An 18,756-nucleotide genomic window follows, 5' to 3' on the forward strand; every position below is an offset into this window, starting at 1 on the left:
CGCTGCTGCTTTTTGCAGCAGCGGCTGCTGCAAAACGCAGCAGCCGCTGCAGACGCCGGCGGCAGACCCGCCGCCGGCAATTCGATTTTTTTTTTTAATTAAATTTTAATCCGAAACTATAAAAAATTCCAAATTCCAAATTTGAATTTTCTAAACTGAATAAATCCATACGAAAATAATAAAATTATACCGCAAAAATTTTCAAATTTAACAAAACATATAACCAAAAATTGTTAAATCTGAAAATTTCAAAATGTATTGCAAGAACCAAATTAAAACCTTTGATTCTCAATGATTCAACATGAAGAGGCTCTGATACCACTTGTTGGATAATTTAATACTTTAAATTACCGGATCTTTCATGTTAAATCATCGAGAAATATAATAATTAAAGCGGAAGCATACCTGAATCTGACATGGTTAATGCAATATGGATTTCGCGGTATGATCTTCCAAATCTACACGCAGTCTCCTTTCCTCTCTGTGATGGGATGCAGTAGAGAATGAATAATTCGTTTCGTTGCGTGTGATCTGGGGACCATAACCTATTTATATGAGGATGCCCTTTGACCTAATTCGGCCCATCATAGAATTAGGATTTGGGCCCGGTCTCTACACATATGTAAACCCATACTTTAATTGGATACATTAAAGCCCAAAATCGAAACCTTATTAGATCACTTTAATCGGGCTCAACCGAATTCGATAACCTATAATTTAACACACAATTATTTACACATACAAACCCATCTTTAATTAAAAATCCTTACAGAATTCAGATCAGTTGGTATATAATTTATGTTGGTTGCGGTCGAGGAGAGGTCCACTACGGGTCACTGGATTGATTAATGGATTGGGGGTTTAGCGGCGGAGGTCGTAGGCTGCGGGGGGAGTGGCGTTGGCCTTGGCCGCGTGTGAAACGATGTATTTTGGAAATTTAGATTAAGTATAGTGCTTAGTTGGCATTTAGATTAAAATTAAAAAAAAAATCCAATTAATAATTAATCTAAATCTTAAATAAATTAAACTAAATTTCCGTATATTTAAAATCATTCAAAGTTAATTAATTAGGAACCCATGTAATTATATTAAAATCAATTTCAATCCCACTTAAATCAATTAATGTAAATGAACTGCTTACTATGAAACCCTTAGTATTCGTCTCTTCTCTCTTTCTTCAATTCTTGTCACTATTTTCCCCCATCAATTCATATCACCATTCTTAATAATCGAATCAATGTGTTCATCAATTTCAGTATTTCAAGAATATAAGAATTAGCAATAAGCCGAAAATAGAGATCGAAACGAGAATACGAATTGTTCGCAAACTGCAATAGACATTCACGGGAATTCCAAGTATAGCGGGAAAGCCCCACAAAAAAAAAAAAAAAAGGAATACCTAAACTCAAAGTGGTACGTTAATGCCTGAAAACTTTGTTTGTTGTTGTTCCTTGTTCACCATCATATCAGTTCCTAATTGCCTTCAGCAGTATATAGAAAATCTGTATTAGTATGTGTGCATGGTATGTCTGCCCTTATGTTTTTAATTTTTAAGAGAAACTTCAGTGAGGGGAAAAAAAAAAAACGACAACTTTCATCCTGAGGTAAATTAATGAAGTGCAATATGTTTTAGTTGAATTCAGACTTCATCTCATATAGTGTGCTTTTTTTTTTTCGTAGTTATGATTTTCAATCACTAATTCTATAATTCTTAAGTTCTCGTCGAGTTCTCGAAGCCCAATGATCTATAGAATCATGTTTGGTTAGCTTCCTATCTAAATTTTATTTTTTAAGGATACTATTTGGTTTTCTTTTTCTACTTTGAGTATTGATTAGTTTACTTTGATTTGCAAAGCTCAAACAATTTCAACTATGAAATTAAATTAGTACATATTGTGATTCAACATTATTTGTGTCTGCATTTTATTCCATAGGATGTCTGTGCTTCTATTTGATGAAAAAAAAATTATCTGTTAGTTGCCAACTATATTCTTGATTTTTTTTCCTTTTTCTTGCTGCTCCTTTCACTGGAGTATTTCGAGAAAATGAGTGTAAATCTTATTTATCATGGAAGAGGATACTTTAGTACAAACATTCACCTCAGAAGCTAATGAGGAACACAAGCCAAAAGTTAGGCAAGAGTTTGAAACAATTGAAGGTACACATGAGTTTTATAATATATACTCAAGCGAAGTTGAATTTAGTGCTAGATTGTTTGACAGTAAGAAGAGGCCGGGCACTAACATAGTTATTTGAAAGCAATTTGTTTGTTACAAAGAAGGAGAGATTGATGATTAATATTAAAAAAGTATGAACACATAGCTGAACGGACAGGTGAAAGACAACGAGGCATCATTCGGGTGGATTGCAAGGCTAAATTAACTGTGACGAGACTAAAATCTTCTGTAAATTGGATTTGTTAGTAGCTTTGTGAAGTCTCATAATCATGCACTTACAACTCCTACAAATAGTTCACTTACTAAGATCTCATCGCCATGTTTCAAATGTGAAAAAAGCCTTGGTAAAGCAATTCTCTGGAGCAAATGTATCAATTAGTCAATAGATAAGTTTGATGGAGATTGGATATGGAGATCCTCAAAATATTGGATGTACTGAGAGAGATATCAGAAATTATTAAAGAGATCTAGGAGAAGAAATGAAGGGAGTTGAAAGGGTTGATGAAGCTTCTACATTAAGATCTCGAAAACTTATTTATAGTAAGTTTTTAGTTACTATACATTGTAGTTTTCAACAATTTCAATGTGAAGGAATTTCATGTAGACATATGTTGGCGTATTTTAGGATCAAACAAATATTGCAATTGCCAAGTCAATATATCTTCAAAGGTGGACCAAAAGTGCAAAGATTGGTCAAGTTTGGGATAAGGATAATGAAGAACTAGATGACATTCCAAATCAAACATTGATGTTAGGGCATTCTAAATTATCTCGTTTTTCTTCGATTGTGGTTGATGATGCATCTCTCACTGAGGAAGGAGCTAATCTCTTAATGAATGGGTTAGAGGATCTTCCGAGTAAAATAAAGGAAATTAACATCGATAGTGGTATTCAAAAGGTATTCACTGCACAAAAAAGGATTGAAGAGCACACAAGCTTCAATGAACCACCACAAGTAAAAGCAAAAGGGTGTGGAAAAAGACTAAAAATACGAAAAAAGGAACGCAGCGAGTAAAGAGAGAATTTGTCATGGATGTGGACTTTGTGGCCAATCACATGATAAGTGAAATTGTCCAATAGTATTTGAAACATATTGTATATTTGTCATATCATTTTGATGGAGAATTCATTATTTTCATCATTAATGTTAATATACTAATTTTTCAAATCTTCTGGTTCCAAATGACTAATTTCAACTTGAATTACCTTTTGCAATATTTCATGTAAGTAATATTAGATTTGAATGTCTGAGATAAATAATTTATTAGTACTTTGATTTGAATTTCACTTTTGGAATGCTCATACTGTCTCCTAGTTGCTAATTATCAATATCGCAGGGCAAGACAAAAGGGATAAATCAAGTGATCAAATGACAAATCCAAACAATAATGTGGACAATCATCTCACTCTATCTGTTGATTGTCATTAGTGGCAAGATAAAGGGATAATTCAAGTTTTTGATTACACTTTTCTTTTGATTGTTAATAGTGGCAATACAGATTGCATGTTCGATTTTTTATTTTTTATTTTTAAGTACTGTTATTGATTAAAAGATGATTGTTATTGATTTTTAATACTCAACCAATTGTACTCACTTTCTCTGTTGAATCTGATCACTTGAAATTTCTATATAATAAGTAGATATTTTTACGATTTTTGTACAACTTGATCACTTCATATGTGCCCGTTGTGTTCAATTATTAACACAGACAATCAGAATAATAATCAAGTCCATGTATACGTAAGAACTGGCTGCCACCATATATTAAAACTAAACAAAATCATAAACATAACAAAAAAGAGCCAAGCATAGATCTTTCAAGCAATGATGATCTCCTGTGAAGCACTTTAGTTGGAAAGTTGGTCTTGATGCTGTCTTCCTTGACGTGGAGTTGCTTGATTCTTGGAACATTTTACATTTGCCGACATCTCGCAATCGAAAGTAAGAACGCAATTTATAATTTTCTGATAAAAATGGAGTAAAAATTGATAGAATATTTTTTGTTCCGATACTCAAGAGATGTTAGTGCTTGTTTGGTAGAGATTTTAATCCAATTAACATCAATTTTTTTTACCTTTATTTCACTATTACAGTCGTCATTTTTGAAATCTTATCTCATAAGCAGGACACACTTTATCTTTAACGGTCAAAAAATCAATTAACAAAATCTCTACCATACAAGCACTAACACATAATGGAAAGATTTAAAAGCTACAGAATTTGTGACGTCTAGGAAACTTGTCGCATTTGGAATTCTCGATGTAAACTATTCAAAATTCAAAGCATAAATAGAAAATCATATATACCCTTCAAACCCTTCAAAACGTGTCTATGGAAATCAAAAACACAAAATAGCAGCTATGAATGTCTATTGCAGTTTGCAAACAATTCGTATTCTCGTTTCGATCTCTATTTTCGGCTTATTGCTAATTCTCTCTGCAAAAGCTATTTGATAAGACCTATAAACAATAAGTCAATAACCAAATTCTTGAAATACTGAAATAGTTGAACACATTGATTTGGTTATTAAGAATGGTGATATGAATTGATGGGAAAAATGGTTACCAGAATTGAGGAAAGGGAGATGAGACGGCTGCTAAGGGTTTCATAGTATGTAGTTGAATTAAATTAATTGATTTTAATTTAATTATATGGCTCCCTAATTAATTAACTTTGAATGATTTTAAATGTACGGAAACTTAGTTTAATTTAAACCAAACCAAATGAAGTATAGTGAGTCAAAAATGAAAGATATACATAATTAGATAAGTACATGAAAAATTTAAACAGAATTTAAAAAAAATATATAAATATAGTAAAATAATTTTTTTTTAGTATGATTTCAATTATTTTATATTCATATATTTTTGTGTCAATTAGTTTTCACATTCTATTTCTTTTAATTTATTTTTTTTGAAAAAAAAAACTCAAAAGATAATATTTAATAGAAATATCATTTTTTTTTAAAAATGACAAATCAAGCTTGAAAAGAGGGAGTTAGAGAGTAGTCAATTTGAGGGCATTCGATAAGAGAGAGGTTTTGGGTGTCAATGAATTTAATTTTGAGTTGATGTTAAGATATTGTTGTTTAATAGATTATTTCTCTTTCTTATCAAATTTTTATTTTAATGGACCTTAATAATCACAGTTACCTAACAATGACACGTTAGTAGTATTATGCGCATGATACGTTGTAATAAAACTAGACTAAATTTAGTGAAAGATTTTCTTATCTAAATGAATTTTAATGAATTGCAAGAAACGGCCTCAACCTTTCACCTTTTCTGCTATTTCATTTTCAATCATTTTTAATGAATAATGTTACTTGTGCACAATAATTTACATACATATGAGGTGTCAAAAAGTGAGTAGAGAATTTTTATTTTTTTTTATTTTGTTGAAAACATTCTAACCCATTTTTATCTCATCACATTACGTGTATGTAAACCATTATATATATTTATCAATTAATTGATGTGACATGTCACTGGTATTGAAGTATCAGTACTTAGGAAATCATTACTATATAACCGTTTTTTAATAGATTTGTTCTCAATCTTTGGTAAATTGATTGCATTTACCCCGATTGATGGACTCCATCAAAATATTCGCCAATCAACGCATTTATCATCAAAATACTCTTTAACAATAAATAGTCTGTTGAAAATACTGCTAAAAAGTTAAAATAATGAGTCTCTAAGAATTTACTATTAAGCATTGACTTTCTAAAGTAGAACATCTTATACTTAAAAAGTTTCTTGAAGATCCTGTCATAAACTATATATAGAGAGTGAATTTGATTTTCTAAATGTGGATAAATTCACTCTCTATTTAAAAAACTTAAAATAAAGAGTATAAGTATTGATTCTCTAAAATAAAGAGCATCTCTTACATTGTTCCACAAAACTAGGACAATGCTACATGTATATCTGTGTGTCCATCCACTTACATAAAGTGATCTACTTCGAATAAAATATGATTTATCTGATGTGAGTCTCCTCTATGTGGGGGTGGACATTACTTGTTATGCAAGTAGCATTATCCAAAAACCTGTAATTGAGCTTTTTATGGAAAACTATAATTTATATTAAGTACTTGTTTGAGCCACATACTCTAAAAGTTTATTTTTTCCTCAAACTTTTCTTCAACCATACATCTTCCAATAAAATAATTTTGTGCGTATAGTTAAAAAATATTTCTACTTTACCACACATTCTAAAAAAATCACTATTATGAACTTATTTTTCTTTTAAAATAGGGCTCAAACTGAGCCTAAAGCCTTATCTATTTCGTATTCTTTTCCCATTTAAATGAGAAATATGATTGTTATCAATCACATCAAGTCATCAAATTTAAATTTATATCTCTTGTGTAGGACCCATAGCGGCTATATTTTTTATTCTCATTTTTACAAAAATGGGAAACAATTGCTCTCTAAGTAAAGTTTTAAAATCAACAAAATACCCAATACATAACAAAAAAATAATAATAAAAAATAAAAATTATATTCAATAAAAAAATATAAGCGATGATCAAATAATCAACCGCCTTTTTTAGTAGAAAACCTTATTGCTGAAAGCTCTACTAACAAGAATTATTCCAAACGGACCCTCCATTCAGTTGGTTTTTAGAAAACCACTTGGTTACATATGTCTATAATGGAAGCTTAGGACATCTCCAACGGAGATCCCAAAACGTCATTGCCTCCAATATAGCACCATAACTTGTTTTATTTTGATGCAAAATAGTGTAAAGTCAAATTTGCCCTCCTCTCTTTTCACTTTACAAATATATTGGTTAAGGATATTTAGGTCATTTTTATTATATTATATTATTAATTATTATTATTATTATTATATGTGCATTTATAATAAATTTATTAATAATTAAGGAATAAAAATTTAGTAATTATTTTGGTTAATTTAAAGTAATTATTTATAATAAATTTTAATACTATAATCAATTATTTTCGTCAATTTAACATAATACATAAAACAAGTGATAATTTAGTAATCGATAATAACTCAATATTTTTTTTAATTTAACGTAATTATTTATTTAATAATTTATGTAGTTGCAAAATAAATAAATCAATAAATTGTTAAGAATTGAAAAAATGAATTTAAAATTGGTTAATCAGTGTAAGTTTTGATGTAATGTGGTGGAGATGATTTTTCAGTTTGGTGCAAGTTTTAATTTAAAATGATACAAATTTTATCTCAAATTTTGATGCAATGTTGAAGATTATGCATAAAACATTTAATCAAGTTATTATCAAAGGAACAATACTGTTGATGATATAAAATTTTAACTTAATCAATGAGAAGCTAAATGAGATTCATATCCATACACCCCTAATTTTACACCACAAAATAAAACGGGAACCAAACACCAGGTCACACAATCTTTTGCCAAACAACCGGTTCAATCTAATCTATCCGGTCCGACCCGGTCTGACCAATATGTTCCTGATATGAAATTGTCGATTTAATAATTTTCTTAAATAGGTATTTTCTCACGAATCGGTCCTCTAGGGTTTCGACGAAACGCGAGATTTGGTATTGCATTGGAAAAATTGAGACAAGGGGCGTATTGGAGAATACGATTTTTTAAAATCTTCTCCTTTTTAGGAATAATTATACATATATGTTTGTGAGTTTCGAGAAGTTCTTTTGATTATATTTTTTTTTTTCTGGGGTTTAATTGATAAGGTATTTATCCCGTTCAAGACTGGGAGAGAGAGGTGCGCCATAAGGAGGATAATGTGTATACTGTGTGTGATTCAGAAGTGGTCAAGAAGGATTGCTACCATGTTGCCATGGTTAGTGATTCCATTGATTGGGCTTTGGGCTCTATCGCAGCTATTGCCCCCTGCTTTCCGATTTGAAATCACATCTCCAAGGCTGGCGTGCGTGTTCGTGCTGTTAGTAACCCTTTTTTGGTATGAGATTTTGATGCCTAGGTTGTCGGCCTGGCGGGTCAGGAGGAATGCTAGGCTTAGGGAGAGGAAGAGATTTGAGGCTATTGAAATTCAAAAGTTGAGGAAGACTGCTACCCGGAGGTGTAGGAATTGCTTAACTCCATATCGGGATCAAAATCCCCGTGGGGGCAAGTTTACGTGCTCATATTGTGGGCATATTTCCAAGAGGCCAGTTCTCGACTTGCCCGAGTCTCTGGATTTGGGGAGTTCAGGTATTTTGAAGTATTTAGTTGGTAAAGGTGGGACGACGTTCAATGGAAAGGTTTGGTCAGATAATGGGTGGATATGTGGGCAGGACTGGTTGGAGAATGGAAATTGGGTCGGGGGACCTTTTGCTGGGAAGTCAAGTTATTGGAAGAAGAGTGGAGGTGGGTATGTTGGAGGGGAAAATCATTGTTTGGCGGAGAAGTCTTATTCCCACGTAGGTATTTTTACTTTCAAGGTATTTAGAGCTTTCTTTTTTAGTATTGCTGGGTTTTGGAGGAAGATTTTTAGGGTTAGTTCGTCCAGAGATGAAACTTCAACTGATGCAGAGTTAACGCGGCTATTGGATAAGCAAGGTGAGAATGGAGGGAATTTTCATGAGAGTAGAGGAGAGAAAGCTCGCAGAAAAGCTGAGGAGAAGAGGCAGGCTAGATTAGAGAAGGAGCTGCTGGAGGAGGAGGAAAGAAAGCAGAGAGAAGAGGTTGCAAGGTTGGTTGAAGAACGTAGGAGATTACGGGATGAGAGGACAGGGGACAAAAAAGAAAGTGGAAAAGAGCTCTCTCCTGATAAGGATAGAAATAGGAAAAAAGAAGCTGAAAAGAAGAATCAGGATAGAAAGAAAGAAAGAGATAGGGGATCAAGCAAAAGCAACTCTGATGGCGAGGAATCGGAAAAGAGATTTGGCAAGGAAAGCATGCGAAACAAGAAAATAGACAGTAACAAATGTGAACAACACAGAAATGTAACTGAAAATGTGAAATCTTATAGTGCAGAAGTGAGTCATGGATTTAAGGGTGCTATGATGAACAGTCATAACCGAGGAACTGCTGGAACAAGATACATAGATCGTATGAAGGGCACCTTTATATCTTCTTCTAGAGCGTTTACTGGAGGTGGTTTTTTAGGAAAAAGTGCTAATATGTCTACTGTTTCAAGCGACCACAGACCTAATGCATCTGTAGATTATGTTCAAGGTTCTGCATATAAGAGAAATGCATTGCAGCCTGAATGGGTATCGGGGAGATCAAATGTAAATGGAGATGATAAAAATGTCTATCGTCCTGTAAGTTATCTCTTGTATTTAATTGATCTTCGTTTGCCTATCTTAATTGGGGATTGGGTTGGCTGTTAATTGTGTTTATTAATTACTGAAGATACCTAAGGAGGCCAGTTCTCTATACTTGGTCATTATGGATATTGTGACCTGATGTTGGTAATGCACTTAATGTTACTTTCTCTGGTTGCGACAAATGAGATGTCCTTTTAAGTGATTGATATCTTGGCATGTGTCGCAATCTTATTTTTCCCAACGTAAAATTTTGAATGAGTCGTCCCTATGTTCTGAACTTCCATGCTCATCCCAGACATCAGGTTATTGTAGTCTCTAGTCACATGGCCTTCGTCGTGGATTATTTATATTTTCAGACACATATTTATGCTTTGATATTTTCCTGCAGGTCGTCACTGAACCTCAACCATGTCCAGCCCCGAAAAAATCATGGCAACAATTATTCACCCCTTCTGCTGTTTCTGTTCCCTCTAAACCTAATGTTATTGGTAGGCCAAACGTGAAGTCCCAACCAGAAGTTCGGAGCCCACCACAACTACTTGATTCACCGATTAACTTTGGACAGCTGCCACCATCTACTTTACCCTCTCCTCCGACCGGATTAACAAAAAGCAGTAGATCTCTTCCAATGTCATCTGAAGCTATATTTCCTAGGATTGGAGAAGTGCCAGATCAACTTTTACCAGAGGAGTCAGAGATTTTTGAAGATCCTTGTTATGTTCCAGACCCTATCTCTTTGCTTGGGCCAGTCTCTGAATCACTTGATAACTTTGATTTGGACCTCGGTTTTGTAGCAGATACGGTATTGGAAGAACCATGTGCTTTGAAGACTACACCTGCACCATCCGAACTCACTAAGCCATCACCAATTCAGTCCCCCTTGTCACGATCACGAGCTTCAGAGGAAAGGCATGGTATATCTTTCTTTTCCCCTAGTGCTCCTAAAGCCCAGGATAAATCCAATGATGCAAATGACAGTGGAACATGGCAGATGTGGAATAGTTCTCCTCTAGGTCAGGCTGGTCTAGGTTTGGCAGGTGGATCTGTCAGCTGGCTTTTGCCCCCAGAACTGAGCAGACCAAAGGAAGATATTATGCATCTGGTACCTCAGAAAACAATGGCCTCGCTGTTTAAGAATGATGAGCAAATCCATGCTGGCACTCAATCTTCTCAAAATGTTTTTCTTGGCAATTTTGAGAATGCTGGGACATTTGATAGTTCTGTGCCTAGCATTGTTGATGGTCCATGGTTGCCAGAAACTTTATATTGCCCTACTTCAGGTCGTGAGAACCAAATTTTGTTGAATCCTAGGGAGAAAGCTGATCAGAATGGTATGATTTATGGGAGTACCGGAGATTGTTCTGCTAACCAACAATTTGACTTATCTACAGCTAATTCTTGGACCAAGTAAGCTCTCCAACCCTTAAAATCTCTCTGTTTCGTAGCTTTTGTTGTTGTTTCTTTTGCATATTTTTTGATTCGTGTTGTAATGGTTGCCTCATTGCCTATTCCTTGTTGGTTTAGCTATCTGATAGCGTGCTTTAAGGTTGAGTTTGGTAATTAGACCGCAGTATAAGGAATTAAGTATATTACAGTGTATGCGGATTGTATTGGGGTGGAGGAAGTTGGATATTATGTACTCATTTTTATTCAAAAGAATAGTATTTGCACTATCTATCTTAAGCTAACCGGATAACATAATACGGAGTGAGGAGGCGGTTTAAGCTGGATAACAAAGATAATGCAAATAATATTCTTTTGAATGAAAAGCTTATAAATATTTCCTACTTTTATTTGTCCTAATCTTATATACCTCGTATTATCTTGTCTACTTTTATGCATAATTTCTTGTGCAAGCTTATGTGTGCCAAATGTCACCTAAAAGCACGTCTATGCAAATATTTAAGCTGTAATATATAGTTATCCCTTAGAGGTTGGCATAATGCTAACTTCTTATCATATCCATATGTTGTTGAATTCCACAACAACATATGGACATCTTTAGCTAACCGGATAACATAATACGGAGTGAGGAGGCGGTTTAAGCTGGATAACAAAGATAATGCAAATAATATTCTTTTGAATGAAAAGCTTATAAATATTACCTACTTTTATTTGTCCTAATCTTATATACCTAGTATTATCTTGTCTACTTTTATGCATAATTTCTTGTGCAAGCTTATGTGTGCCAAATGTCACCTAAAAGCACGTCTATGCAAATATTTAAGCTGTAATATATAGTTATCCCTTAGAGGTTGGCATAATGCTAACTTCTTATCATATCCATATGTTGTTGAATTCCACTTTAGCTCCTTTTACTTACTTAATAAAAATGCATTCATAACCTTAATCCTCTGCATGTCTTGTTTCTTTTAATAAATAAGTAGTGGACCAGATAAAACCCCATTGCTTAGGTAATTATTGTAAAAAAATGGTGAATACTTTATTGTGATTTACTGACCTGCACAAATATGATGATTGCCTTATTTGGAGAAATACCTTTATATCATGAAGAAATTTTATATCTGGATAACGATTGACCTTATTCTATAAAGAAATATGGACAGGAATAGGAACTGGTGTGATTATTTGCTTTTCTTCTTTCTCTTCTGAAAATTTCTAACTGCAATACCTCAAAAGCTGGTTACATGTTCTTTGCAGCATTGAAGAGAAACAAGGATTGAGTGAATGGCTTGTTCTCATGTGTTGTTATTTATCTACTTTTTCAATCATGAGTTGAGCTTCTATTTTACTCAAATTTGAGACACCACAGGACATCTCTTGGCAATTCTTGTGAGTCTTTGACAATCATCATCGACATAATAGCTGGTCCTCAAATGATGTTTAATTTTCCTAAATTTTCTCCTCTGCAAATGATATATGTTTTTTATTTTGTTTTAAAATTAAGCTCTTGTTTGAGCCACATTATTTTCCTTAGAATGTATTTTTGAATAGTGTATTGATGGGAAATGTGTAATTAAAAAATAAAGAAAAGTTTTGGATTTACGTGTAATATTATTTTATTGAAGAATGTGTGGTTGAAATAATCTCAAATCACTGTTTAAGAATGTATTTTTTTGAAAAAATGTGGCTCAAACATGGCCTAAACCGTGCTTCTATTCTCTTCAAAATCGCCACAGCATAAAACATCTCAATGCCATTCTTTCAAGTGTTTGACAAGCTTCTTTCACATAATAGCTGAGCATCAAATGCTGGTTTACTTTCCGAGAACTATGGAATTGCCTAGACTATTACCCATTTAGGTCACCAAAATTTTCTCCTTTACAAATTTTCCTCTGGGAATTGTGTAAATTTTTCTTATATACTGTGGTATTAGGAATAGATGACTGCTACCTTGTGCAAAGAGATGTAAACATTTGGCCTATATCTTACATTCTCACTTCTGCCCCCAATAACAGGAATAATTCTCTCTTACCTTGTTGACAAATGCCATTTTAGAACTTAGGCTCTTGTGCCTCTCTCTCTTTCACTGCCTACATTTCTTGCACCAACTATAACAGTCTTGGAATTTGGCTTATTACCTATAACACCTCACTTGGGTCCTTGAAACTTTTAATTAGTTGCCTTACTGCTGTCTATTTACGCTTTTGTTTGTTTTCTAGGCTCTAGCTTCTAGTTATTTTTATTCATGACTTATAGTATTATGTATTGGATATCTTTTTCCTAATCAAGTATACTTAGAGAAATTTCACAAATTACAAGCAAAATTCCTTGTTTGATATCTGGATATATCTGCTTATCAATTAATTGAAAAAAATATTGTTAGTGATACGTTTCTATATAAACTTTGGCCTTTTCTACCGTTTCTGTACAAGTTGGGGACAAAAATACAATATAAACAATCACATATAAGATAAAGCAAAAAAACCAAGAATAGGGAAAAGGGATAAATGATGGACGAATTATGACGAGTTTTGCTTGTTAGTTTCACTGGGTTTGCTGTTGGGGCTTTCACAGAGATGAAAAGCTGTGAGAGAATGATAGGGGAAAAATAAAATAAGAGGGGTGAAAATGAGTATCATCCAGATAGTTTCTGAAGTGCAGTACGATCAAGTTCTAGTGTATGCTACTAAGGGGTGTTCTGGGAAAGAAAGGGGTGAAATTTTTTGATTTGAGAGGATGGACATTCATTTTGAAACATGATCCAAACTGGAAAAGATGACATTTACTTTGTAGCACTGAAATTACAACCTTTTGGTCATATTGTTTAAGAATCAGAGGTAACAGTGTTTTGACATTTTTTGAGTTGCTGCATTCCAGCTCCACTTTTCCTCCTTATTTTTTAAGGAGATAAAATGATTTAAATTGCACCCCTCTTCCAAGGGAGGCTCGAGCCAGTAGCACATTGGCATAGGAAGGCATCTCTATTGCCACTTGAGCTAGGCTTGGGCGGCTTCTTTTACTTTCGGTTGTTTGTGCATTTGGTTACTATCTTCAATAGCAAGTTGTGCTTAGCTTCTTGTATTTATCGCTTGCAGAAAGGACTGGACGGGAGAGGGCTCCAGAGACAGCACTGGAAACTCTTCAACATTGAGGCCCCATATTGATGGCCTTTACTCCACCTCGGATGTACATCGTCTCTGGCCATATCATTAAAGATGAGGGAATGACATAGCCTAGCGGGACTTGAATGGAATGGCCTCTTTTAGAGAGAATTTAGAAGAATACTGGATGTGTCATGTCTTCCTTCTTTTCTATACAAGGGTGATTACTAATAACATTTATAGTGGTGGAATGCCTGCGCTCACTATATTAATTTTGTGATTTATGGCCATTTTTACCCCTAACTGATGTCTAAACCACGTTTGGTACATATTTATAGATCTATATCTATATCTATATCTATATCTATAGTTATATATAAAAGTCTCAACGTGGCAGAAATATTTTTGGGCGAAATTGCCCTTATATTTTATAATTCTGAATTCATCCTTCAATTAATAGCATTTTATTATAATTTAGGTAACATTAAAAATGTTGAACTTGCACTATTAATTCGCTTATCAACGTCAAAAGGCTTATGTAAAGCAGTTACCGCGGAGCAAGTTCAGTTACATTTTTAGACCATAAAACATTACTTAACAAGTAAGAAAAATACATACACGCAGGCAAGTGGTGGTGGTGGCAAAATTGGAGTTTCCAACTAATGATAGCCACATTTTTTTTGACCAAATGGATAAAGTTGTTGATTTCTTAATTGATAAGAAAGATTACATGCATGCATACAAGGGAGGTTGAGAAATTCAAGTTTTCTTTCTCCATTTACTTGACAAGCCAAATGTGTAGAGAATTCTAGCAAATGAAGGTGGTAGAAATTTGACTCTTCCAAGCAATTATGGAGGTTAAAATTCTCTATAAATATGGGCAAGAGTTTGAGAGAAAAGGGTGTGTCATATGGAGAGGAAAAATTAAGAGAGAAAAATTGTAAGGTGAAGAGAAGAGAAGAGAGAAAATTTATTATTTTTCTCCTAAGTTCTTTTTTTCTACTTGTTTTCTCCTATTACAAGAGAGATTATTCGTTGTTATCTCCTTGTATTTAGAGAGATTGTTGTAATTCTCCTACTATAGTGAATCCTCTCATACTTGCCCGTGGACGTAGCCTATATTGGGTGAACCACGTAAAACACTTGTGTCCATTTTAGCTGTATTTTCTCAATTTCATTACTTGTTAGCCAAAGTCGACCCGCGCGTTTTCTCCCTAACAAAAGTAGCCATAAATGGAACAGACTTTATGTTCACTGCTGCCTTAGGCGGTGTAAGCAATCCCAATGGATTCCTGCAATTATCAGTAAGATATAAGTGTATGATCACATGAGAACAGGGTTCGTCTCTCAAATAGAAGTACATTTATTAACTTATTTGGAAGGAAATATTAGATTGCATTAGATTTAATAAGATGAAAATAGCTAAACTCATCTTCATTATACCATCAACTCTTGCTTGCTTGTGTTGACATGGAAAAGAGAGTAACACCATCAGTATAATTGATCTGAGTGGCTAGAAGAACATGAGGATCTTTGATGATTTCATTGCCAGTTACCTCATCGCTGCAGAGAATCACCCCGGCAACACCATTTTCTAAAACTCAAACTACATATAGGACTTATGGGAGCATATTAAGTCTCCTTTTGGCTTCCATTTTCTAAAATCCATTTTCTTTTTTCAAATTCATTTTCAAATACACAATATATTCAACTTTCAACTTTTATCAATTTTTCAACTATATATTTCATTAAATTTGATCAAAATCTGCTAAAAGTTTGATGATGTTTATCTAAACCAAAGAGGGCTAAGTATTAGTGGGATTATGTATATTTTTTAAGAATTGATGGGATTATCTTTACTGACTCAATTTAAAGAGTGCAAAATAATGAAACTGAGTGAAGAAGTAAATTTGCATTTCATGCTTTTGGAGGTTTGACTTCTTTGAAATCTCAATTTGGAGGTCAAGGCTTACTCTATCGAGCCTACTATAATTATATATCTCTTTATTTCAATATGTACCATTTACATTCATATTAATTGGCGTCAGAGCCCAAAATGAACTAACTAATTTGTCAACTTGTGGAACGTTTCAAGAAATTGTTGGAAATTATATCTAATTGTCAAAAAGAACTACTTGTTGTCAAGAAGAATTCCAATGCAACATAAACGAGCTCGGTAAAATATTAGATGCAAAGTTAGATGCTAAATTGATATATAATATAAATTTTGGGAGATCCACACCTTAGAAACTAGTTATTGAAATTGGAGAGCCCAAGTTTGTATGAATCACACACTGAAAGCTCATACTTTCGATATGGAATTCAAGATTCATTGTGATAAGAACCATGACTATCCATTATGCTCCGCAATCTCAGTGCCCACGTTAGATTGGAGCACATGACTACCCTTGCACGAACATTGCTATGCCAACATCATCATTCATGCTGTTTGATTGCAATTGGGAGACATGATGCTTGCTTTAATACCATTGATATAAATTTTGGGAGTGCCATACCTCAAAAATTAGCTATTGAAGTTGGAGAAGCAAAGTCTATATCAACCACACATCGAAAGCCCATACTTTCAATGTGGGATTTAAGTCTCATACTTTGCTATGGGAACTCTGACAATATTGATATAGGTTTTGATAGAGGTATACCTTAAAAAGTAACTGTTGTAGTTGGAGAGCCCAGGTCTATATAAATTACACATTGAAAGCCCATGCTTTCATGTAGTAATCAAGTCCCATACTTTGCAATGATAACCATGACAATCCACCAGAGTCCATGATCAAGGCGCTCATGTTGGACTGGCTTTGCACTACTCCATGATTAATCCTTAACGAACACTGCTATACCGGCGTTACGATCTACACCGCTTCATTGCATTCAAGAGACGTAGTGCCTACTTTGAATAATTAATATAGATCTTGGAAGAGTCATATCTTAAAAGTAGCTATTAAAATTGGAAAATTCAAGTCTATATAAACGACACACTGACTTTCAATATAGGATTTAAGTCCCATATTTGGCAATGGAACCATGACAATATTTTTATCAAGTGACAAGGATATGGAAAGTAGAATTGAAAATTCAGAATTCTCAATACATACACAAGAGGGTAGTAGAATAGTGTCTTCAAACCAAAGCCAAAGTTTTCAGCCAATTTCTAAAACAACAGTCAGTAAATTTCATATCTGGGTCAAAATGGTTATCAGATTCATTGCCAATGCATGGAGCCTACTTTATTGGAAATAATAGTTATGTACTTATATGAGCTTCTGTTCATCTTCAATTATATGTAAATTAGGCAACATCTACTTAATTTGTACAACTTATGTCAATTGCAAGAAAAATACCAACTTAAATATAATTGGTGTGAAAAATGACTATAATCAAGAGCCATGATGGTATAGTGTTTTATGATAGCGATTTACCATACTAGGCAAACCTATCACACCGATAGCCAAAATTGCTAGAACGGATCCTCACTTGCTGGCTAGGGCAAACCCGGGGGTCCTGTAGAGTCAATTGATCCCCCAGTTTTTGCCTTTTTTTGCTACTTTTTTTTAGAATGTCAAAGTTTAAAGCCTACACTATAAATATATTATGCAACTGGTAGCTCCAAACTCAACTTTGTGCCTTTGTCTCTCTCTCTCTCTCTTCCCCCCCAATCTGTCGACTACGGACTACCATTACCATTTACACTTTTCACCGTTGATGATTGTAACCCCCTAATCGAAAGGGTTTGGGTCCGCCCCTGCTTGCTGGGGGCACTATTCGCCTTGGAGTGGTTCGGCTATCAAGTTTTTTTGTGAGGTAACTGCAAGGTATGTTAGATCCCACAAGTTGAGTAGCACTGAGCTAGGAGATCTGCTTTTGGATAGTCACAATGCTTGGGTCGATGTGTAATTACCTTTGGTTTTGGAGCTTAACGGGAGTTCATTCGAAGTAATTAAATATCTACCGAAATGTTGTGAATCAACTGGAAGTATTAATGGAACACTCAGTAAAAATTTATAGATTTTTGAAGTTAAATTCGATATTTAGAAAGTTTGGGGACTGAATTGTAAAGTTTCAAAACATACATCGAGTCAAATGTAAATGATTTTGAGATGAAGATGACTTAATTACAAAGACTAGAAGATGAAGGACTAAAATTATATGAGAAAAAGGGTCACAATAGAAAGGGGATTGTTTCCTTTTTCTACTAAAAATCTTTGTGGAAACCAATTTGAACAATTATTCTAATCTAAATCTGTTCTATAGTTAAATACCTTAGTCCAACAATTGGAAAAGGCTTGTAGGGTTTCATTATACACCTATGTTCAAACCAAAGCTTGTGAGATTCATATACCCATATTATATAAGCCAAAGGGGTCTCTTGGGACACAAATTTCATATCAATTATAAGAAACGAGTGCCCTAAAAAGAGAGAAAAATCAATTAAAAAGCTAGAGTTCCAAGATATTTACAAAAAAGAAGGCGGGTTCTTAGCGTAAAATTTTTATCTTATTTCCATTTTTTTTAAACCTAATGATGTACTTTAATTCCTTCTTGTATTTTTTTTCCATGATGTGTAATTAAGTAATTCGTTAGGATGAACCTTTGTAACCTAATTTTGAACCTTAATTTTAATTCAAAAATTTTAAATCTCAATTTAATGTTGTGAATTGTTTTTACTTCTATTTTAATTATTTGGATTAATTGACCACTAATTCATTGATCTATAAGCAATAATTATGTCGAGGTTATTTATTTAGACCATATGGTAAAAATATGCAATTTGGATAAAGAGGTAAAATACTCATTATAGTTTT

The 18,756-nt window shown here is 33.7% G+C and overlaps 1 protein-coding gene across 2 annotated transcripts; it reads left to right on the top strand.

Moving 5' to 3' along the window:
• The first annotated feature begins 7,658 nt into the window (after positions 1-7,658).
• Positions 7,659-14,328, top strand: LOC111395887. Of its 2 annotated transcripts, none has more exons than XM_023022091.1 (3): positions 7,659-9,425; positions 9,820-10,838; positions 12,093-12,312. In XM_023022091.1, exons 1-3 carry the CDS (start codon positions 7,941-7,943, stop codon positions 12,169-12,171), a joined length of 2,583 nt encoding a protein of 860 aa, XP_022877859.1. In that variant the 5' UTR covers positions 7,659-7,940; the 3' UTR covers positions 12,172-12,312. The 2 variants fall into 2 exon arrangements, with proteins under 2 accessions (XP_022877859.1, XP_022877858.1); XM_023022090.1 differs by lacking the exon at positions 12,093-12,312 and adding an exon at positions 13,931-14,328 and having other exon boundaries at positions 7,667-9,425.
• The last annotated feature ends 4,428 nt before the right edge of the window (positions 14,329-18,756 follow it).

This window comes from Olea europaea, chromosome 6 (assembly GCF_002742605.1).
Source record: "Olea europaea var. sylvestris chromosome 6, O_europaea_v1, whole genome shotgun sequence".
Classification (NCBI taxonomy): Eukaryota; Viridiplantae; Streptophyta; class Magnoliopsida; order Lamiales; family Oleaceae; genus Olea; species Olea europaea.